Here is a 23387-nt window from a genome sequence, read left to right as displayed (position 1 = left end):
TTTTTTTTTTTTTTTTTTATAAAGACTGAAGAAGTTGTTGGAAGTTTAATGGTGGTGACGTTGAGGTTTGTTTATAGCCTTGCATAGTTTTTTACTTCTGGCAATTACTTCAAAATTCAAAGATTTTTGTTGGTCACAGCTTATTTTCTGCAATAATCCAAAAGCCAATGGAAAACCCCTACTTGTTTTTTAGTAGAGAGCAGGATGATGCTAACTTCTAGGATGGCCTACTTGTACTGAGAACTTCTGGTGCCAGTGGCCCACATGTCTAGTAGTGCTTGATCGATTTCGTCCACTCACGTCTGGTGATACACACACATACACATAAAACCTACAGATGGTGTAACACACTCACCCACACATTCAGTTCTGCGAGTCCATATCTCATGTGTCATTACAGCTGAGAATGACCTAAAACAATCTGTCTTGATGCCTGGGGCTTAAGCTTGCTGGGAGATAAATTGACTTTTTAAGAAGTATTGAAGAGGAAAGCACTAGTGTGAGAGTCCAAACTTTTAGTTTTGCCTGCCAGGAAGTATCGGTATTGTTTTTAAGTTGTCTGCATTTATAACATTCATAAAGATGGAAAATGAAAAAGTATATATGCAAGTAGAAATTTCACAGTATATGAATCAAAGTTTCATGACAAACAAATTAGTAATATGCCTATAATGTTTTATAAGTACAATTAAAATAGATTATTATTTTGAAAAAAATCAGATCTAAATATTTACATGAACATGCACAACTACTTAACATTCATCAAGGCTGTACAGGAAAATTCAAGGATCTTTTGAAAAGGAAATATAACCTTGACACAGAAAGATAAAGGACAGAGAGAGAAAGAGAAAGAGAAAGAGAGAGAGAATTATGCACCATGTGCCTGTTTGTGGTGCCCAGCTGAGAACATTAAAACACTAAGATACTATTCAAATACACCAACACACCTTAAGTCCTTTCCCCAGATGTACGGATACAAGCTCAAAGTCACAAGTATTTGCTTTGTTCAATCTGTGTTTAAGGTGATAGTTTACATAGAAAAGGAAAGAAAAATTAAGGAATGAGCAACATGAAGATACAAATGAATAATTCATGCCAAACAAGTCATCTCAGCATAGTTAGCAGCATTAAATTTGCTTAAATAGCTTAAAGAATAATTCAAAGTCTCTCTTGTAAAGGCATTAGCAGTGTACCGCAGGAGGACAGACTTAATGAAGAGAGCAATGGGCCCAGATGAACCCTAGATAGGACAACAGAGAGGTTTCTAATTACATTAGCCGTATATCTCTCTCTCTCTCTCTCTCTCTCTCTCTCTCTCTGGGTGTGTGTCTATATTTGTGTGCCGAGGTAAGAGAGCAAAAGCAAGCGAGCGAGAGAGATCCAGTTGCATTATAGGTTGACAACAGCCCTTGTTCATTCACCTGTGGGACACTTCTGACCTTCAGTGCACACCAGAGGCCCGTCACAACATAGATGCAACCACACAGACCCTCATCATGGATCTGATGGGACACTATACTGCACCACTGCATTCACCGGCAATCACCTGGCTGCACTCAACTCTTCAATGACACAGCGAGAAGCTCCATGCTGGCAGGACACAGAGGGATCTGAAGGAGCCAGAGCAGGTCAGTAAGATGAATAATGCAGAAAAAAGTGACCTAGGAAAACAGACAACAGAGTGCTGACGAATGCTAGCTATTGATTTTCTGTGTAGAAAACAACTGTTAAGAGTTCATGAGACATGTTTTTATTTTATTTTTTTTGACTAGGATGTTGAGAAAATATCTGTATTCTGTTATTGAAAAATGTAAATGATACAGTGGAATGAACACTTTAAAAATACACCACTGTTCACAAGTTTGGAATCATGTATGTATTTGAAGGAAACTCATATTTCTATTCACCAATGTAACATTTAATTGATCAGATAAAAGAAAAAGAAAGAAAAATGTGCTAACAGTACAACACAGTTCTGTTAATATTACTTTTAAAGGGATATTTCATCCAAAAATGAAAATGAGCCCATGATTTACTCACCCTCAAGCCATCCTAGGTGTATATGACTTCATTCTTTTAGACGAATCCAATCGGAGTTATATTAATAATTGTCCTGGCTCTTCCAAGCTTTATAATGGCAGTGGGCGGTTGTTTCTGTTCAACAGTCCAATAAAAAGTCCAATAAAGCGCATCCATCCGTAATAAAAAAAAGTGCCTCACACGGCCACAGCCGTGGCCTAATGGTTAGAGAGTCGGACTTGTAACCAGAAGGTTGCGTGTTCAGGTCTCAGGTCCGGCAGGAATTGTTGGTGGGGGGGAGTGAATAACCAGCGCTCTCTTCCACACTTAGCTACACGTCACTTCACTTTATTACGGATGGATGCGCTTTATTGGACTTCTTTTGGACTGTTGAACAGAAACAACTGCCAACTGCCATTATAAAGCTTGTAAGAGCTAGGGCAATTTTTAATATTAACTCCGGTTGGATTCGTATGAAAGAAGAAAGTCATAAATACGTAGAATGGCTTGAGGGTGAGTAAATCATGGGCTAATTTTCATTTTTGTGTTAACTATCCCTTTAAGTTTCTGCACATATTTATACAATTTGATCATTGTTGAATTGAACAATGAAAACGCTGTAAATTGTTGTTGTTTGTTGTTAGTTCATTATACCTAATGCTTTAACTAATGTAAGAAATGTAAGTAATTACCAAAAATATAAAAAATATTAATATTTGAATGAAATAACTATTTTATATATTATTAAATCATTAAGTGGGGGCTTTAAAGTTATAGAAAAAAAAAAAAAACTCTCTTTTGAGAGATGAAGGTTCTTACATACCCTACTATCTTGAATGAAGAAAGGAAATTGGATCTAACCAGTATGAAGCGAGAAGTGGAAGGCCCAGATGTACAACAACAAGAGTACAAGCACATCAGAGTCCCTAGTTGAGAAACAGAGCCCTCACTGGAGCTCAGCTGGAAGCCTCATTGAACAGTACTCACCAAAGACCAGCTTCATCTGCTTTAGTGAAGACTCTGAGATATTGACACTGGCAAATTAAAAAGAAAAGGGTAGAATGAGCAAAAGAACATAAAGACTGGATGGTAAATGAATAGAAAAACCTTTGTATGGATGGACGAGCTGTTCCAGAAACTGTTTGATCACAAGGTCTGTGTGAAGTGCTTTATTATGAGCCCATAACAAACATGTTGAGTTCTACATAAGGTATTGAATGAAACCTCAATATTGTTTTTTTTTTATAAATGTGTTTAATATAGAACTAGTCATCAATAACATTATAAATGGATTTACCTGGCTTGGATTTACTGTAATTTGGATCGATTTAGGGCATCATTGATTAACAAAGTATCAATCTATTAAAATTTATAATGATTCCAAACTTTTGAATGGTATATGTCTGCTTTGTATTCTGTATACAACCAGCAAAATGTTTTGCCACAACTACCTAAGAAATGTTTCTAAAACCAACACATAAAAGTCAATATAAATAAAGTGGGAACTGTGTTACTGTCTCAGGGCATTTGCTGTTGAAGACTCACTTATGACTTACAGGTGTAAAACGTTGCAGGCTGTTCCAGGCAAGCATGCTGAAATGGTAGTTAACTCTTCACCTTTTTTGACTCAAAGAATTCTGCTCCAAATATATCTGGCAGTTCTCGCAGCGTGCTCCTGGAGAGGAGATTCTGGCAGTCCAGAATGATGCAACAGATCTTGAGAGACATGTTTGTAGATCCAGAGCTTCTGGCTGAACTAAATGAGGAGCAGAGGCAGATTCTTTTCTACAAAATACGTCAGGAGCAGGTGCGACGATGGACGGAGCGTGAGAGCCAAGAGGAAGGCTGGAAAAGACCCCTGACCAAGGAGAGAAATGGTGAGTGGGCAAGTCTATCTTTCCTAGGCCTTCATGTAATCAGATTAAGTCTTCCATTTCTGGGTCCAAGCTCCCTAGGCCACTTTCACACGCTTTTCGCAATGTGCTGGGGAAATCATCGGCTAGCAGCTCCCTTCTCACACAGACCTGATCCGCTGATACATACTGAGAAGCCAGACCACTCGCACCCTGGAATATATGTTTATGGACATATCTATCATAAACGCCAACACTTCTGTCATCTCTTAATGATATTTCATCTCATTCACTCACATATGCTCCTGTTGCCATCATCTTAAAATCTATAAATATGCACAGTAATATAAAACCTATTAGTAGTAGTATTTATTGTTGGTGTTGCACATTTCATAGTCAATGATCTGCTTACTGTAGATTAATGCAAAGATTGTGAATAATATATATTGTATACAATGTGGTCTTGGACATAAATGGCTTAGTTGAATAATTTGAATCGATCAGGATTAGTTTTGATATATGCTTAAATATAATGTTGTGATATTAATACATGCTTTAGGCTAATTATTTCAAGCATGCTAAACTCACGACAATATTATGTAATCCCGACAGCACAGAATGGCGAAACCAAGACATCATATATAGATTTAAATAAGGAAAAGCTTGAGTCTAGAACTGGATCATGTTTCTGGCATGTTGTATTTTTGGCATCAATTGTTGTAACCCTAACGAATGCAGTGCGTTTTTATTTCTAAAACAACCATGTCGGAATACGTAGCCTACCTTGTATTTTTCTGTATATTTTTTTATTTTATGCATTTATTTATTTACCATATTCAAAGCTAAAGGTGGTCCAAACAAATTAGTGTGTGAGTGCGCACACACACACACACACACACACACGCACATACATATATATATATAGTAAAGTGTACATCATATGATGATATACAAGCAGGGAATTACGCATTTCTGTTAATGACGCGACACTTGGTGAATTAAAACCCACCGGTAAATTTGAGCACGCAAGTACTAATTAATTTATTTGTAGATTATATAACAGCAACTTGAAAAACAGTCAAAGCAGAAAAGGTAAGAAGCGATATTTAAGAAAAGAGCATATAGCGTACGACCCATGGTGGAACTAACTTTACCCAGTAGTGACGTAATTTACGATTCTCGTGAAATTGGCCTATTAGATCCCAAGAGCAAACAACAAAATCATGATCCTAACCTTTATATCCATACTAAAATCTTAGTTGGCCAGACACCACTTCATTTTTAATGAATCATTCAAATTGGCTTAGCTTAAATGTGTGCTATAAATGAATAGTGCTCATAAAGGGCTCTTGAGATTGTATTCTCAACTGAATCAGAGTAGAGGTTTGGACGCAGAAACAATATTCAATACGTCACGATTTAACGGGATAGTTCACAAAACAGCAGCTGGTCTCCACTGACTTCTTTTTTTTCATACTATGGAAATCAATGGGGACCAGCAACTGTCTGCAAACCCACATTCTTCAAAATTTCTTCTTTTGTGTTCAACATAAGAAATAAATTCATACCGGTTAGGAACAAGGGTGAGTAAATGATGACAAAATAGTAATTTTGGGTGAACTATCACTTTAAGCCAATAGTTTTGTCTGTCACTTCTGAAGTTTCATGATGTTTAGGATGGTCCCTTTGTAGGCAGTAGGCTATACAGCTCAAAATTACTGTTTAAATACTCTTTAGGTAAAGAGTTAATTTAGTTAAATCTGTTGTCAATTCCTCACCCTCATGTTGTTTCAAAACCCATAAGACTTCCATTCATCTACGGAACACAAATGAAGATATTTTTAATATTTTCTCATTATTTTTGTCCATCCATTGAAAGACTATACAACCAAAACTTTGACGCATTAAAAACTATAAAATCATATTGTAAATGTATCAAGTATTTTAATCCAGGTTATCTAAAGAGACATTATTGTTTATATGATAAACAGATTTAATTTAGGCTTTTATTTATATATAAACCGATCAATACACTGAGCCCATCACATACTTCATGCTAAACATGGATGAGTCAGACTTTTGGTTGCATGTACTTTTAATGGATGGACAAAAAATTATATTAAAATATATTCATGTGTGTTTCAAAAAATGAACATAAGTCTTATGGGTTTGGAATGACATGAGGGTGAGTGAATGATGACAATTTAAATTTTTGGGTGCACTATCCCTTTAAAAATATCATTTAGTCTGGTTTTCACAACTGCCTTTATCACTCTCTCCAGAAAAAAGAGTGTTCAGTGGCTGCAGGGTAGAGATGGTGAGGTGTGGGTCTGGGTAATGGGGGACTTTCCTGGAGACAAACCATACGAGATGATTGTCAAAGAGCTGATGGAGGAGAGAGCCAGGCGACAGGCTCAGCTAGAAGCCCAGGAGCTCTGGTGAGGATTGTGAGCTGAACGCCAAATCCATGATGTCTATCTGTATCAACTGACTAGATTACAAACTTGTTTCATTTCCATAATAAAAACATAAAATATGAAATCTTTTGCTGTAGAGATTTAGCAATTTAGTATCATGCTTCAGGGTGCCACATAGAAATATAAGATTTATTTTGTTTATACAGAAAAATCATGTAATTTTTCCAAATATGCCTAAGGAAACAACAAAAAATACACTGACGTGAAAGCAGGTTGTTTTCAGGAATTTTCAAATTCTAGTTTATTAAAAGATTTTCCACCTTTATTTTTTGCCATTTTCCAAGGCGGAAGAAAGAAGAAGAAATAAAGCAAAAGTTCAGAGATGCCATCACAAAGGAAAAAGCACGCTTAGTTGCAGGAAAATGGAAGGAAGAAACTGACGACAGGAAGGCAGCCAAACAGGAGGAGGAATGTATACAGGAGAAACTAAAGGTGATTGATCAACAAACCCCTCAAACTTCTAAATCTACTGCAAAATGAGAATGCACTAATTGGCCTCAGCAAGACAAAAATGTTTGCCAGGATCCGAACAATCTGCTAGAAAGTCGGAGGACTAACTTAGCAGTGGGAGTCACAAAACAATCCAAGTGATCAATTACCTGCAATGATGTCCACCTTTAGGGCCTAACATTCGTTTGGTGGATGCTGTTTTCCACCAAACTCTCTGTAAATTATTTAGGTAAGTGTGTGGAACGGCGGCAGTATGTGGAGGTGGGCCCTCTGTACTTCGATTCTCTCTACCTCCCTTTGAGGTAGAGGGAACAATGAGGAGAACAACCATGCAATCAATACTCAATCTGAAACCAACAGGAGGGCAACATGCTGCAGCAACGACAAAAACTAGGGCTGAGTGCTTTTGTAGTTCTCCAAAATAGTCTATGTACTTTTGTTTTGTCATGTTAGTCTTAGCTGCTTCCCGGTTTGACAAATAAGAGCACACAGGAAAATGAATAGGAGTAATCTTATAAAAACTTGCTTTGAAACGCATTTCAAGCTCTTAAAATATTGACTTGTGTATTCATGTTAGTTTCAAAAAGCTTTTATACTAAACTTATATGCAAATGTAAGAAACTAATATGCATTATATACAATAACTTTTCCTTAGATCTACATGTGAAGAAACACATCTTGAACTTTTAATAATGTTTTACAATATATTTAAGGGAATAAGTGTTTTTTACAAATATCATGAATTCTTAGTTCATAAATATCATACGTTTTTGAGGAGTCACATGACATGACATTTTACAAACTGAACTAAGTTGCCTTGTCATAATAACGGTTAAATTCCCTGATGTGTCATGAGTCCTCTCTATGACATAACTTCCTGTTGACCGCATACTGTTGAGTAGTTTTGTTGAATCACGCGTTTGTAATTTATACCTTCCAAAAAATATCAAACTTTATTTTGAAAAAAAACATGCCATTGTATATGTGAATTTGTATTTTAATGCATTTTTTTTAATTATGTCATTGACCCAAAATGTAGATGCATGGTACTTTGGCAAGTCAAAAACATGTCAGCTTTTTAGTATGAGAATTTGTTTGGCTGTAGGAAAGTGAGGGCAGAAGCCAATTAATCTTAAAGAGGAGATAAGATCCTAAAGGCATCTCCAATGCTGCAAGATTAGTTATTCAGAAGTTGTGCTGATGGCATTATCTTTTCAAAGAGGAAGAAAAAGAAAATGGCAGAACGACCGATTTTCAATATTCACTGCAGTTTCCCAAAAAAGGCCTTGATGGTTAGCCATGATTTGCGGCCTGGTAATGAGACCTTCTAAAGAAACTTGTCAAATATTAAAGAGCTCATTTATCACAGCCCACATATCATCCCTCTTACTGGAAAGTGCTGAGTCATTAAACTTTGAAGTGTTTCTCTCACAATACTCCTTAAGAAATCTTTAAAAAGGCTGTCGAAGCACAAACTAAGGAGAAGAGTGAAAAGAAAATGGTGGGGTCTCTCAAAAGTTGTTTTAGTTAGATGTGCTTCAGTTATACGAGGAGACATTTCAATATAGAGCAACTATGTCAGCAAACTCAAAGAAAAAAGATCTCTGTACAAAGCAGAATGAACAATATTTTCCATAGCTACTGTCATGACCTCATCTGCAGTCATCTTTTTGGACTCTAGTGGTCTAGACAAGGAGTGTCTGTTTTCAGATAATGCCTCATTGGTAATTACCTTATACCAATAATTACACGGCTTAAGTATCTCAAACAACCATGCTGCTACATGTTAGTGTCCTAGAGGATTAATTATTCAACCAAATGATTTCCATTTCAGCACAGCTAATGAGCCACTGGTGCTAATTCATTAGTGCTGCAAGAGTTAGAACAACATACTGAGGCTAAGTAAGGACTGAGGTGCATATGATTTGTCAACACTCTCTCTCTCTCTCTCTCTCTGTCACAAAAAAAAAATGTGTTACACTCACACAGAAACAAGAGGAAGAGGAGAGGCAGAGGGAAGAAGAGGAGATCCGACGTGCAGAGGAAAAAAGAGCGAAGGGTGGGAGAACTTGCACAATTGGTGGCTGACTAAATACTTTTTTTCCCCACTGTATATATGTCCCTTGAGCAAGAACAAAAAAAAAGTGAACAACGTGACAAAGAGTGGGAGGAACAATGTGAGTGAAGATTTTATTTCTTCATATACATTTTCATCTTCTTCTGTTTATGTATGTATGTCTCTTCTTAAAGGCACAATATGTTTGGATTTAAATATTCTTCGAAACATTTGGGATAATGTAAGTACACAAGTCAGCAAAATATATAACACTGTTCTAGTGGTTTTTGGATATTTTAATAAAAAAATCTTACATATTGTGCCTTTAACATCTACAAAAATCTCTTCAGCCTGTAAATGTAAAAAAAAAAATTTTTTAATTAATCAAATAAATACCTGGTAATCTGATAAATACCAGTCACCATGTTTAGAAAGAGAGAGAGAGATGGTTATAACTAGTCAATGTTCTACCTGGTATACAACTGTATAGCAACTAGTTTGTTGCAACAAAGACAGACTAGCTTATAGCTAGAAACCAGCTACCATGTTCCAAAACACACTTACCACAGTTATATAAGCTTTTATAAGGATTATGTAAGTTATATAAGAAGGATTTTCCAGCAAGGTTGCATGCAAACTATCCTTTCTTATCACTTTTTCTCCATCCGACCATTTATTCTTTCTACTTCCTTTTTGGTATGTCGCTCCAAAGCAGCTGATGAGGAGATGACAAGAAAGGCTCGTTGGGCTAGAGATGAGTATAAGCGTCAGTCACTACGGGCTATAGAGAAAGGCCACGTTGCTGGCCTGAGTGGCCACTTTCAGAAACAATCCCACTGGAGCCACAGTACTTTCATTGAACCATCTGTTAGTCCTGTTCCCAGCAATGAAGTCCGTCCCAGGCCCGGCCTTCAACGTGCAGAACCTCCTCTGTACCGGCGCAGACAAAGCCGCAGACATAGTACAACTGCAACACAACCAATAATGGACAGGTAACCATTCTGTATAGAAATAATAGTATTATTTTTTTGTATTGTATATGTGATATATTATGTTTGTATTAAGTTTGTTATATGATGCTACTGCCTTACTTTAATTGTCCCTTGAGGGATTAATAAAGTTGTTAACTTAATTTATAGTATGTGACACTGAATATAGATCAAAGTGACCCACATTGCATTTAAGGTATTGCATTTTGTTAATAAAACACAAAAGGTAAAATAATTTGTTTAAAATATTACAAGTTAATTTAGGCATCACAAAATTATAATGTACAGTATTAAAATTTATTTTTTTTTTATTTGCTAAAATAACATTTAATTACATTTAACAATGTTATTAATACATACAATCAACTGATATTGAAATGTTATAACGCTCTAATATATACAACTGATGGTTCAAATATAACATGCACAGCAATTCCCGAAGAAATGCTTTAGACCAGCCTAAGGTGGTTTGTAGGTCTTAGCTGGTTTAAGCTGGTCTCCCAGACTGGCCAAGCCTGTGTTCATTTGGTTCAGCTGCTCTCCCAGCCTTACATGCTCTAATATAGGCAAACCAAGTCTTTTTGACCAGGCTGGGAGACCATCTAAGACCACCAAACCATCTTAGGCTGGTATTTTCAATAGGATTATGCACCAGATCAAGAACTGTGTAATTCTGTAAATTAGTGCTTTTCTTTCCCATTAGCCCTGCATGGGTGCGAACACCACGGCCCAGTTCCAGGGAGATGCTTATCCTTTGGTTCACTGAAGAGCAGAAACCAAAACAAGCAGGATATGAACGGAATGGCAATGCTATCGCGCCGTGGTTCCACGGTAAGGTTTCTTAATGACCTCTCTGGTGTCTCCTGTTATCCTATACGATACATTAAAATCCATGATCACCTGTTAAATTGTGTGCAACATGAATAGCTTGCCAATGTCAGCATTAATTGCAGAATGTGGCTGATGACTACTGTCCCATAAGCAAGTGGAAAACATGAGTAGTTTTAGCAACCCAGACATTTGTGCCCTTGTGCCCAGCTCTGCCCTTTTACCCTAGAGAGAAATGGAGTGTGGAATATGCAGCCCTTGTTTTGAAACCAGAAACTAGCCGAACAACAGATGGAGAGCAGTGGTGTGTGTGTCTGCATCTACTTGTACACGGACAGACATTAGAGAGAAATTGAGGGGGAGTGCTCAATAATTCAAAGGCTTTGCTAGGCTAATTACTGGCGTGAGTCCTGCAGCTTTGTCATGTTAGTATGGGTTACAGTGTGTGACTCCTGCTTAAGTGACAAGAGAGCAGATTAATAGGCTTGTGAGTGTCGGAAATTCCAACGGAATGTGGGCCGCACATCAGTCTGTGTGATTCTGAATAGATATGTCTAGATAAGAGGACAGACGCACACTCATTCATGCTCTTACTGACACACATACACAAGCTACGGTGTAGATTTACACCAACACTGCTGGTAGAGATACATGGAAAAACATACTATACCACTTTCTGGCACCTGATGACTCCATTACAGAGATGATAAGATTACAATGGGAAAAATGCTGAAATACCTACACAACTACTCTTAATTTGTTACCCTTGTGGAAAAAGAAGTTTGCTTAACTGTATTGAATGTTTTTGAATTACGTTTTAATAATCTTTTTTCGTGCTTCAAAGACGTACACTTATTTTGATGTGTTAACATCAAACTACTACTACTAACATAGTAAGGCACATGTAAAGTACTTGATTAGAGCTGTAGTGTGTTATTCAGTATTACATTTAAAGTAAATATATTTTAAACACTAAATTACAACTTCATCACAAATGTGTAAACAAATATATTTAAGCACATGACATGCACGTTTCAATAGAAATAACATTAAATTTTAGTTTACCATATTAAATGTCAATACATTCAACTGTAACGATATTTCAAAGACAATTATGAAATTGCATAAATTTAAACTAAACTACTACATTTTAATTTAATTGCAAATAACATACAATTAAGTGTCTGGCCTGTTTGCCCTTTTCACAAGGGTAAACAGGCCAGGCTTTGTGAGGTGCCTCAGCTAATATCAACAAAAAATTGTGTTTTGGGGAGTTTGAATTAGTGTGCACATAATTTAAAAAAACATAACTGTCTCCACTGACAGTTTACTGTGATTTCTATGCTGAAGGTATCATCTCTCGAGACGACTCAGAGACACTGCTTATGAATGCTGCTAAGGGCTCTTTCTTGGTACGGGTCAGTGAGATGATATGGGGCTACACACTGTCCTATCACACAGCCAGTGGTTTCAAGCATTTCCTTATCGATGCTTCTGGGGACTATTACAGCTTTCTGGGTGTGGACCAAAACCGGCATGCCACCCTTGCTGACCTCATTGACTTCCACAAAGTAAGAGAGCAGAATAGTGTGTAACATATGGGTAAAAGGATTTTTACCTCAAGAATGCAAAAGATAAAAACATTTCTCTACACCAACCAAAATACATTTAAAAGAGTTGATATGAATCATTCACTATAAGGCCAGTAACATATATTTAGAAAATAGGGTTAATGTTGATTTTCATGCAGGTGGCACAAGTTTGTGCCTTTTTCACATTATTTCCTACTACCATTCTCTCCTCTGTACTTTTTGAGACCAAAAACTGAACATTCTGTGATCATTTACCCACCATCATGTTGTTCCAACTTTTAAGCCCATATGACTTTCTTCTGTTTCTTCATGTAAGGCTGGCATGTTCAAACTGATTTTTTCCATTCAATGAAATTGGCCAGATGAGGGTCAAGGAATGTCAAGCTTCAAAAAAGTCAAAGTACAACAAAAGCATGACCCCATACAAGGCCGGTAAACCCATAAGTCAAAGTAAATTCATAGTGCGCTTCATAGTCTTTTAGATGGCGTTGATTTATCAAATCATTTTAGTGTCGAACAAACTGGGGCTCATGCTAAGGTCTGAAGGGGCACAGTTTGTTCGGCAAACTAACAAATCTTTATCTAACGATGGATACTGTCGCATACTGACCTGAGAAACATTCTCTTCATAATATTTCAGTGCGTCCCGTTTTGTCTGTGGTTTTATTAGAATCACAACTTGCGATGATTCTTGAATTATTTTGAGTCTGTTCGTTTTTCATGAATCGGTCAGGCTAACTTGACCATTTGCTTCGCAAAAAAAAAAAATCACTTTTTCGAAGCTCTTGAAAACCCCACCCTGACGACATCTGCTGGTCAAAATAGAGAAACCAATTACAAATGTTTTTATGATTTTTCAATCTATTAAATGTGTAATCTAGTCATTATTAAATACAATTAAATATGAAGTGCATAATTTGTGTTCTTCTAATCATTTCTATATGTTTTAGATTTGGCTAATTATGCCAATAATAGAAACAACTGACTATCATTCTACCTTTTTCTTGCACATGTATGTTTTTTCAAATTCATTAAAACGGAATCTACATTATATCTGACCCGAAATGACTTGAAGCCATTTGTTAGTTACAATCAAATGAAACAAACTTGCACACCGTCTTATCATTTGCCGGCGATGAAAAACATAATTATGTTTTGGACATGTATTTTGGAGTAAATAAATTATGGCACTGCCTTTGCCAGTAGGCTATGCCTTCAGCAGTTTGGAAATTAACAATTTCTTTCTGTGCAGTCATTTAGTGCTTGTAGCTTCAGATGTAAGTTTTCATCATTCTCCAGAAGAATGTTTTAACTGTGGAGAAGCCCTGATGATGCCCAGATACATGACAGCATGTGCAGGATTAAAGTGTGGTCACTTTTAAAATCTCTGAATCTCTAAAAGTGCTGTAACATCACAACATTTCAGGAATGGATGAGGATTCAGTGCTGATTCCTGAGTCAAACACTGTAATGTAATCTGCACTAAAGCAACTTTCAATAACTGAGAGCTTGCCTTGGTATCTCCACAAGCCACATATGCATTCAGCATAGCCTGTGTAACCATGGATACGCATTTCTCTGTCTGGAATGCTGTCAAAGTTGGAGTCACAAGCTGTGAAATCTCTGACATTAGTTACATGCAAATGCAGGCGACGTTGTACAACTGTCAACAAGCATTCCCACTTCACGCCTCGGCAATATGGTAAAAATAAATTTAAAAAACACTGTAGAGAACCTGTCTACATATATATGAAAATTACAACAGGTTTAGCTCAGATAGAAAAATTCAATGACAATCACCGAATGAATAAAAAAGCAACTCTGATTTACACAGCAGCGCTGGAAACTATTTCAGGTCACATTTGACACGTGTTTGAATATGTAAAATAGATCAAATGACACATAGCATGCTCTCTTTTAGCATAAGTCAAAATCTTGTACTCGTTCTATTAGAATGCACAGTACACTGAATAATGTCAAGATCTGTCGATTCCCAGGAGGAAGTCATCACAACTACAGGGAAAGAGCTGCTGCTGGAGGCCTGCAAGCGGACTGGGCCCTCTGCGGACTTTGGAGGGATTTTCCCATGACTCCTCACACGCTAAAGACTTCAAAGATGGATCTCTGCAGGGCAGCTATAATGTAGCATGGTGTTCGCTGCATTTCAAAGAACACGGTCAAAAATAAACAAGACTTCTGGTCCTCATGTTCTGCTTCTGAGTTATAGTGCCTTATGATCAGGCCTCAACGGAAAGACTTTTTTTTTTTTCTGTGTTAATTTTTAGGGAAAATACGTAGAATTCTGGTTTTAAACATGGTAAAATGTGTTAAATGAAGCAGATTATACTAATTATGTAGAAATGTTTAGACCTTTATGACAATTTAGCATTTTCTGTGCTGATTTTTAATGAAAATATGAAGAATTCTGGTTTTAAACTTGGTAAAATATCAATACAAATATTATGAAGAGATGTGTACAACTTAGAGGCTTTTTTTGCATTTCCTGTGCTGATTTTTAAGGAAAATATATAAAGATCTGATTTTAGACATTGTAAAATATATTAAATAGATCATACTAATTATGTGCAAATGTGTAGACGCAAACTAGCCTGATGTAAAGGAACATCATACTGTGTTTTGCATGGATCCATGATTTTTGTAGATGAAAAGCCATTAGTGTTCCATTTTCTGCTCTTTTCTGTAATTATTAATGCATTCATTGCTTGTATGCTTGTAGCGCATGCATAAATGTATCTGAAAATAAAATTATTATTTTCTGTTCTTTAAAATAGGATAGAGCCCTGGGGAAACATTCCTGCTTTTAATTGCTAGTCTTTTTCCCATACTTCTACAACACTTGCATTATGCAACAAAATAATACTTAATTATTTTAATTGTTTTTTTATGAAGACAATGAATCTGTAAAATGATTTTGTAAATATCAGTGAAAAGATATTTGCAAAACATTTTACTTCCATGATATGGTAAAATAGGATATTTAACAAATACAAAATGTAGGACAGGATCAGATTGTGAAAGTGGGCATTACGAAAAATTGTCAGCCACCAAGTAAAGTTGTTTCTGAAGTGGGAAGGTTATTACATTTTGATAGATTTGATTTAAAATTTCAATGATTAATTGTGCACATAAAGAACAGGAATGTTAAAAAAAAAAAAGTTAATTACCATTCAAAGTTTGGGGTCAATAAGACTTTTTTTGTTTTTAAGAATGTAATACTTTTATTCAGCAAGCACACATTAAATAGACCAGAAAATTCTATTTCAAATAAATAATGTTTGAGTTCTTTCTGTTCATTAAAGAACCCTGAAAATGATCATGGCTGCCATAAAATAGTACAACTATTTTCAACTTTGATAATGTTAAAAAATGCTTCTTGTACAATAATGGCTGCTGAAAATTCGGCTTTGCCATCTCAGGAATAAGTTGCATGTTAAAATTATTAAAATAGAAAACAGTTACTTTAAATAGTAATAATATTTCAATGAAATAATTGTACTGTTTTGCTGTAATTTTGATCAAATAAATGCAGTCTTGGTGAGCATAAGACAATTGTTGACGAACTCAAGAACTTTACTGAGCTCTCACTAAGATGTCTGTATGCGTGATGTGTTGTGCAAAGTGATGATGAGATGCTTTAAAAGAAAGTTAATTGGCAACTCATTTTAAATAGCTACATTTAAATATGAATGGGATCTGGATTTAAAATGCAATGTCAACATTTTCAGCATAATACATATCAGCTCAAAGCTGGTATGAACTTCATCAACCAGCATATTTCCTTTAGAAGACAAATGACAATGTTGCTGATAATGTCAAACTCTTTTTTTTTTTTTATTATTATTGAATATAAAAATTATGAAAAGAATTCAGGAAATATTTACAAAGATAACGAATATTCAATGATAAATGACATCTAAATCCAACACAAAAAAACATCCCTTCACAAAAAAAGGAGGCTCTTGCAGCAAAATCAGGGAAACTGTACTGCATTTTAGTAAATACTCAATTGAGCTTTAACATTACACAGTGGCACAGACAGACACTCCAAAAAAAGGGACAAAATAGTGCACTCTGAATTAAAAAAGATTAACTAAATGCTTTCTTTTCTTTTCTTTTTTTTTAAAAATAATTTCCTTTTTGCATTGATGAGAATTTCAGAGGTCATATACAATTATATGATAGAACTGAGAAAAGAAGTCTTTGGGCTATAGAAAAGGTGTTTGCATTTATGTCAGAATGCATATTGTGTTTTGGCTAATTCAAGTGTGAAGACATGTTAATGTTATATTGTTAATATTACATATTTTAAGTAATTTGTGCTGTAATGGCATTTACATTTTCAATTGAAAATACCAAAAAAAAAGTAATTTTTTTGAACACCCATAAAAAAGGCTAATCATGGGTTTGATTCTATCCAGCTAAACACTGTACAATACATTTTATGAAATATTCAATGCCAGAGAAAAGGCACAATCTGCATTTTTGTATAAAGACACCAAGTAAGAGTAGAAAAAAGGAGGTAAATGATGGCATCTCAAGGCAATGTTGACATCAGAATATTATAAGCCATATGGTGCCTACCATCAAACTTCAGTGACTCTTAAATGCAAGACATTCAGTTAACAGAATGGACATATAATAGCGTATATGAGCTGCTTATGGTAAAATACAGATCACAAACTGACGCCTCTTACCTCTATCATGTAGGACCAAATCGATCAGCTCACTTCTCTTTTACACTCACACTGGCATTTGATTTCTACCCAAATGCATTCTCGATTATGTTCCGTTTACATGCGAGTAGTTAGGGTCAGATCCTGATATTCTTCTTCTGCACTCTTTGAAGTTGACATTAAATGCAGAACTTCTGTCTGCAAAAATATTAAGTTACAAATACAACTAAATTCAACAAACTTTAAGGATATGTATTTACTGTAGTTAAAACTGCATTTTAAAAAAATTCTCTTTCATTACAGGTTTTACTATAAGAGACCCGTCAATCTTTTTTTTTCTCTTAATTTTGCAGGTTTTTATAAGGAAAAATAAACATGCTTCTAAAAAACATCCTAATTGTTCTAGTTTGTGCATTTGTACTAATTCTTAATTTAGTTCCCTAAAAGAAAAGTGTGCACATAAGATTTTGGAGTGTGTGCAACAGGACCATATAGATACATTTTAGGAATCAAAGCTTGGTTGACTACTTCTCATCATTACAATTACATTTCAGGTTAGTTTACAGGTTATGTTGGCACTATGTTCACCCAGCTTGGTTAATAGTGGTCCCAAAAATACAAATGTTTGGTTAATGGTAGTCCTACAAAAAAAAGATTTCCAAAAAAAAAAAATTTTACTAAAAATAGGGAGTGGGCCGGATGTAAACTTGAAGAGACAAGGCACACATGTGACAATATCCAGGTAAACTTAGGCAGCTGCGTATTCAACATGTGGTTTATAGAAATTCTGAAAAGGTGGTCCAGTGAATGGTTCAGAGTCCTCTTCTCCACAAAATGAGACGCAGAAGAATAACAGGAGGTGCACGTCTCCCTTTCAGTAATGTGAGCTCAGTAATAATTAAACTTGACTTTTTCAATGTCTCCAATCAACGTCCTCGCCAAGAAGATTCCCACCATCTAAAAGTAAAATGTCAAGACACAACATTACATTGAGATTAACTTCAAAACTGAGTTTTAAAGGGGCCATATGCTGTTGCTAAAAAGAACATTATTTTGTGTATTTGGTGTAATGAAATGTGTTTATGCAGTTTAAGGTAAAAAAAAACCATTATTTTCCACATACTGTACATTATTGTTTCTCCACTACGCCTTTCTGAAACGCGTCGATTTTTACAAGTTAGAACAAGCCGTTTTAGGTAGGTGTGGCTGACTCTTAACTTTTATAAAGAATATCTCTTTGGATTTGAGACTTTAGTCTTTGCAACTTTACAGATCTTCTTTATGCACCAAGAGCTTGTAACACTCCAAAGAGAAAGGACAAATTTAAATCGCATCATATGACCCCTTTAAAGACACATACTGTAGAAATGCAAATGGGTACTTTCTTTCCAGGACCTATAACTTCATTCTAATGATTATATCATAATTAGTGTAGAATTTGAAAGTGGTTTTGCTTTTTGGTTGCTCTGCGAAAATAAGTGACATCTAGCTGTAAAATATATTTTCCATGCAGTAATTTTTGTTTCTCAAGTACATCCCATACCTGTAGCAATGATATTACTATGAAGACTCCAGCCACAATGTAGAGATTGCGTGGAAGCCACTCCTCCAAAGCAATCATGCATCCTTTGACATAAATGGTGTTGCTCCATTGAGACTGAAAAATAAAAACAGTGTGTGTTATATTTCACAAATAAGTGACTGTAAATGTTATGCAATTAATTAAAGACCATTTTATTACATCTACAATGCAGAAAGTGCTCTGTGCGTCACATTATAATGTACAGGTTTATTCTCTGCAGGTATTCTGCTCTCCCAATTGCAATTTCCTTACTACCAATAGAGTACAAAAAGAGAACTATGAGTGGAGAGCAGAAGAACAGAACAACTGTACACATGCCCCATTTGAAAAGGCAATTTTCAAAAGTCACAGATATAAGTACTGCCATCAGAGAAACTGAACCTTGGAAACTTGAATTTAATTTCAAAAACTTTTACTACATTTTCTGGTACGCAGCTGCTGACAAGTGTTTTAATTTATTCCACTTTCTGAAGCAAGAACTCACTCAACAACTTTCACATTTGTACTGAAGCAGAACTTCAGTCAACAACCGCAAATAATGAAATACCTGTCTCTCTAGTACAACTGTTCAAAATGCACTCACCGGTGTGCCAGATGCTCTAACATCATATCCACACTGCGTGTTCACCACTGTATCCTGTAAAGAAAAGTCATAGGTTCATAGGCCTATATTCACTGTAAAGTCATTTACAATGGTGAAAACAATCCATGCATTAAGTAATTTAAACCAAAGCAAGTCATAACCTATGCGTAGGAGACAAAGCCTTAGGGTCAGTATAAACTATTTCAGTTTCCAGAAAAAAGACATTTGGAAATTGAATCGGCTTGTTAAAAGGATAGTTCATGGGAAAATCTCAATTCTGTCATCAGTTCCTCACTCTCACTCTCACATACAGGCAGTGAGTACAAGGCCACCACAAGCAGAGGGAGTCTTCCACATGTTTGGCCTTCGACTTTAAAGCACAATGGGTTCTTTTAAACAGCGTTTTTTATGACAGAGCAGCATGCTGAAAAGATCTCTTTCTTTCTGTGGAGGGCTGCTGTGAATAAGAGAATAACCTACAGCAGGGTCGCTGATGCAGCAGGAAAACGGCACTCCACATTTCTCTCTGCTGGGGTTATTCTCCGAGCAGTTAAAATACACATTTAGATTCCAGTCGTTGGGGTCTTTAGCTCCACAGCAATGATTCTTTGAAAAAGAAAAAAAAAAAACATGCGTTCAGGATCTGCAACAGTTTAACAAAGTCACAATTGTGCATATGTATTAGCGATGAAATTTCTCATGGCTACCTTTTACCAGACTTTCACAAGCATTAAGCCATATGCTTCATCAAAATCTTCCAATTTACACCAAAAATATTTTGAAAAATGTAAAACATTTATTTGAGAAAACATAAAAAAACGTTGCGTCCAGTACCAGCTCCAAAACTGCTCTAGCAGTCATAAGTATCTACAGTTTCGTTCAGGGTAAATAATGCTTGTTAATTAAACATTGATTAATTATTTAAGCAAGAATTTGCGAAAAGACATGGAAAAGAGAGTAGAGAAACATACACTTTGTTTTTTTAATGGAAACCATTTCACATATAATATATTATGTGGTTGGCAAGTAGAGTAAATAGAAAGCATTCATTTTATTTAATGAAAATTAGCATATACTTAAAAACTCTCTCAGACTTACCAATTTCTGGAGAGAGTCGATCAGATTCTGCAGGTCAATGTCTTCCCTGTAGGCCTTCACATTAGCCAAGAAGAAATCACTGATCCACTCCCTAACTTGGCCCTGGAACACAAACGCCAACACCGCAGCCGTCAACTCCAGGAAGAAGATGAAGCCAATGACTCCAGCGAACTGCAAGACAAGGTCAATAAGCAAGGTAAAAAATCAAAGAGCATCATTGGACAGTATAAATAGAATTTGTTCATTTTCATGACTGGGAACTAATTTCATTAACACTTTATAAAGTTCTGATCTTGTACCGATCCGGCACTGCAAGGCATGCCACATAAAATTCTTAATTTTGAACTGACCAGCATATGTGATGGCTTCAGTATCACATTTAAAGTATGAGTACTTACAAACTTAAGCAGGCAGATGTTTTCCCTGAGAGCTCCAACACACCCAGCAAATCCCAAAATGAAAGTGACTGTGCCCACAACAAGCACCCCCCAAACTGGGTCAAAACCATGTAGACGTGTAACTTGTGTCAGATCTGATAAAACACCCTGTGGGAACAAACCATTTACACTGGTTAAAAAGCCTTTTTCCAAAAGGTACATCTGGAAAAAGGGGGGTCGTCTTATAATCAGGGTCGTCTTATATTCGGGCCAATACGGTAATATCAAATAACTGATATAGGAAGTTTCACAAGTGTCTACTTACCTTTTCACTCCAGGCCCAGAAGCCAATTGCAATGAACGCTGTTCCGGCTAGCTGATAACCAGAAGAGGTTTAGGAGAAATTAAATGATTAAAAATTACATCAGAATAGTCAAGTTCACACAAAACAAACACCTGCAACAACTGAGTGTGTGGTTATAACAGACGATGCATAAATATGACTAAAGATATGACTAATGTCTAGAATGCCAAGAAACTAGACAACAGCAATACGGTTTACAAAAATAAAATTTAAATAGACTACAATTCAAAGTACCATTGGTAAGATTAATTTCTTTCAAACAAAATCTCAATGACCCCAAACTTTTGAACAGTAGTGTATACAATTTATGAACCTACTAAAGATAAAAAGCTTTATTTAAAAGTATGGTAAACAACGTGTTAGACTTATAATTCATATCTAAAACCGGTCATGAAATATTCATAACACACTGTGCAGTAATATTGTTACTAATATAGCCATGTTCACTATTGAAAACAGGAAAACGGGTTAGAAGTGGTTATCTCAGAATCCTCCCATGCTTCCCATAGAGGACACCACAAACTACTGCAGCAATACGCGAGTGTTAATCGGCTTCCTGTTGACGTGGAAACCTAATGTCATTAGGCTGACTTTTGATTTATAAAGTTTCAGCTGTGGGTGTTCACTTGCTGTGAAATGACCCACCCAGTAATGCAAAAACAGTCAGAAAGTACGAAACATCTGTGCACACAGTGTGAAACTAAGTGGAACAAATAAACATGAAATGTGGGGCCGGTCTACAGATCATGTTATTTGAGCAAAAGTGGCAGAAAAGATAGGCAGGGCAGACGTTATCTAATGTTAGAACTGGAAGGGTGGCCATTTAAGCGAGATTTGCGGTGAAGGGAATGTTTGTGTGTGTGTTTGTTTATACTGAAATAAAACATCTGTCATCAACTTACATCAAACATCAACTTACCCAAAAGATAATGTTGTAGCTGAACATGAGGTATTTGTAGCAACAGCTGACCTCTGCATTTTCATATCTGTAATAGTGCATCTTTTTCTGTAGCATAATGGAAAAGAACATGTGAGATTACCAAAGTAAAAAATCCAGAGAGACCTTTATCACATATTGTAACAGAAGCAGAAATGGCATGTAGATGTGCAGAAGTGTTAGGCCTATATGTCAACCAAATTACATCACATCCTCAGGATGAGTCAGTTGCACAAGAGTTTAATTACAAAATTCACAGTTTACCACATCTTTTGCTGCCAGTAATACAGGCCAGAGTCTGTAGTTCACATTTGGTGTGCATTTACAGAAAGAAAAAAAAAATTCCTAAAAGGTTTTTTAAGCAAGCACTTGCTGACTTAAACAGAAAAAATATATATTGTTAAAGATAAAATGTACCTTTCATTCAAGCTAAATTTAACAATCTTTTTTGTAGACCCCAAACTAGGGGTTCATGAGGGAACTGCAAAATATAATCAATCAATGTAAAATTGAAATAAATAATTTTAAAACAAAAAGGTTAATATTTTATGTTTATCTACATGTTATGTGACCACTAACTGACACTAGAGAACCACTAATGTGTTGTTAAATTATTAAAATAAACTTATTAAAATATAAATCTCAGGGAGTAATGTCACTAGCAAACATTTAGGTCAAAGGGGTTCTGCTGCCAAAAAGGTTTGTGAAAGCCTGCTTTACTGTATCTACAGCAACTACTGTACTTGTTCATTAATTTCACAACCTAAAATCTTGATGAATAAAAAAGTGCTACATAACAAAACAAAAAAAAACCTTCCTTATTAAAACGTTTTATATTAAATGTCCTATCACTAAAATGCCCCATACAGAAAACGAAATGGTTTCTATTGAGACTCTGCTTCAGGTATTTGTATACATGTCTCGCACAAAAAACATCGGAATTTTCTTAAATTACAAATAAAAAAAACAGCTGGTTAAACATCTCGGTTTAAAGTGTTATGTAATCATAATAATTCCTATTTGCATTAGGTGCCAAGTGGTACCAACAGCTGCATGAAAGTGACTGTGCCCACAACAAGCACCCCCCAAACTGGGTCAAAACCATGTAGACGTGTAACTTGTGTCAGATCTGATAAAACACCCTGTGGGAACAAACCATTTACACTGGTTGTTTTTCCCTGAGCCACTAAAACACATTCACAGCTACATAACTCACTGTGTTTTTTGCAGTTAAATGCTGTCTACCATTCAAAAGTTACGTTTTTTTAATGACTTTGAAAGAAATCTGAATTTTCAGCAGTCTTTACTTTACTTCAGTGTTCAATGTCACACGATCCCTCAGAAATCTATTTGCTAATTTTATAAATAATAATATATATTATACTGTATTCAGTATATATAATACACTGGCCCAAAATTTTAACAGTGGTGTATGTAGTTAGTTATGCAGTTTATGTCACTACATTTTTTGGTAATATCAAACAACTA

At 35.7% G+C, this 23387-nt stretch overlaps 2 protein-coding genes across 4 annotated transcripts in view; one reads left to right on the top strand and one right to left on the bottom strand.

Annotated features, from left to right (window-relative positions):
* The first annotated feature begins 3721 nt into the window (after window positions 1-3721).
* Window positions 3722-14433, top strand: LOC107743625 (SH2 domain-containing protein 4B-like). The gene is made up of 9 exons (XM_016556957.1): window positions 3722-3900; window positions 6155-6310; window positions 6634-6781; window positions 8789-8857; window positions 8907-8976; window positions 9553-9847; window positions 10548-10675; window positions 12023-12243; window positions 14262-14433. The coding sequence occupies exons 1-9, from the start codon at window positions 3722-3724 to the stop codon at window positions 14352-14354; spliced, it is 1359 nt and encodes a 452-aa protein (XP_016412443.1). The 3' UTR covers window positions 14355-14433.
* Window positions 14434-16092: 1659 nt separating this feature from the next.
* Window positions 16093-23387, bottom strand: part of LOC107743579 (tetraspanin-14-like) — a 27055-nt gene continuing 19760 nt past the window's right edge. For 2 of the 3 annotated variants that reach the window (XM_016556910.1, XM_016556912.1), the window contains 8 exons: window positions 21882-21968; window positions 20924-20974; window positions 20620-20766; window positions 20222-20392; window positions 19604-19729; window positions 19124-19177; window positions 18502-18615; window positions 16093-17915 (listed from right to left, as the gene is read on the bottom strand). In XM_016556910.1, the coding sequence (XP_016412396.1) occupies window positions 17847-17915; window positions 18502-18615; window positions 19124-19177; window positions 19604-19729; window positions 20222-20392; window positions 20620-20766; window positions 20924-20974; window positions 21882-21962 (813 nt within the window). In that variant the 5' untranslated portion in view covers window positions 21963-21968 and the 3' untranslated portion in view covers window positions 16093-17846. Of the gene's footprint in view, window positions 17916-18501; window positions 18616-19123; window positions 19178-19603; window positions 19730-20221; window positions 20393-20619; window positions 20767-20923; window positions 20975-21881; window positions 21969-22316; window positions 22363-23387 lie in introns of those variants that run through there. The other variant, XM_016556911.1, reaches the window with a different exon arrangement.

This window comes from Sinocyclocheilus rhinocerous, unplaced genomic scaffold (assembly GCF_001515625.1).
Source record: "Sinocyclocheilus rhinocerous isolate Xijiao unplaced genomic scaffold, SAMN03320098_v1.1 scaffold677, whole genome shotgun sequence".
NCBI lineage: Eukaryota > Metazoa > Chordata > Actinopteri > Cypriniformes > Cyprinidae > Sinocyclocheilus > Sinocyclocheilus rhinocerous.
The sequence above is the reverse complement of the archived record's forward strand: the minus strand, read 5'-3'. Positions and strand labels throughout refer to the sequence as shown.

Coding starts and splice junctions, on each gene's coding strand:
- LOC107743625 (XM_016556957.1), top strand. CDS start 3,722: ATGATGCAACAGATCTTGAGAGACATGTTTGTAGATCCAGAGCTTCTG. Junction 8,858..8,906: donor CAGAGGAAAAAAGAGCGAAG/GGTGGGAGAACT, acceptor CTTTTTTTCCCC/ACTGTATATATGTCCCTTGA. Junction 8,977..9,552: donor CAAAGAGTGGGAGGAACAAT/GTGAGTGAAGAT, acceptor CTTCCTTTTTGG/TATGTCGCTCCAAAGCAGCT.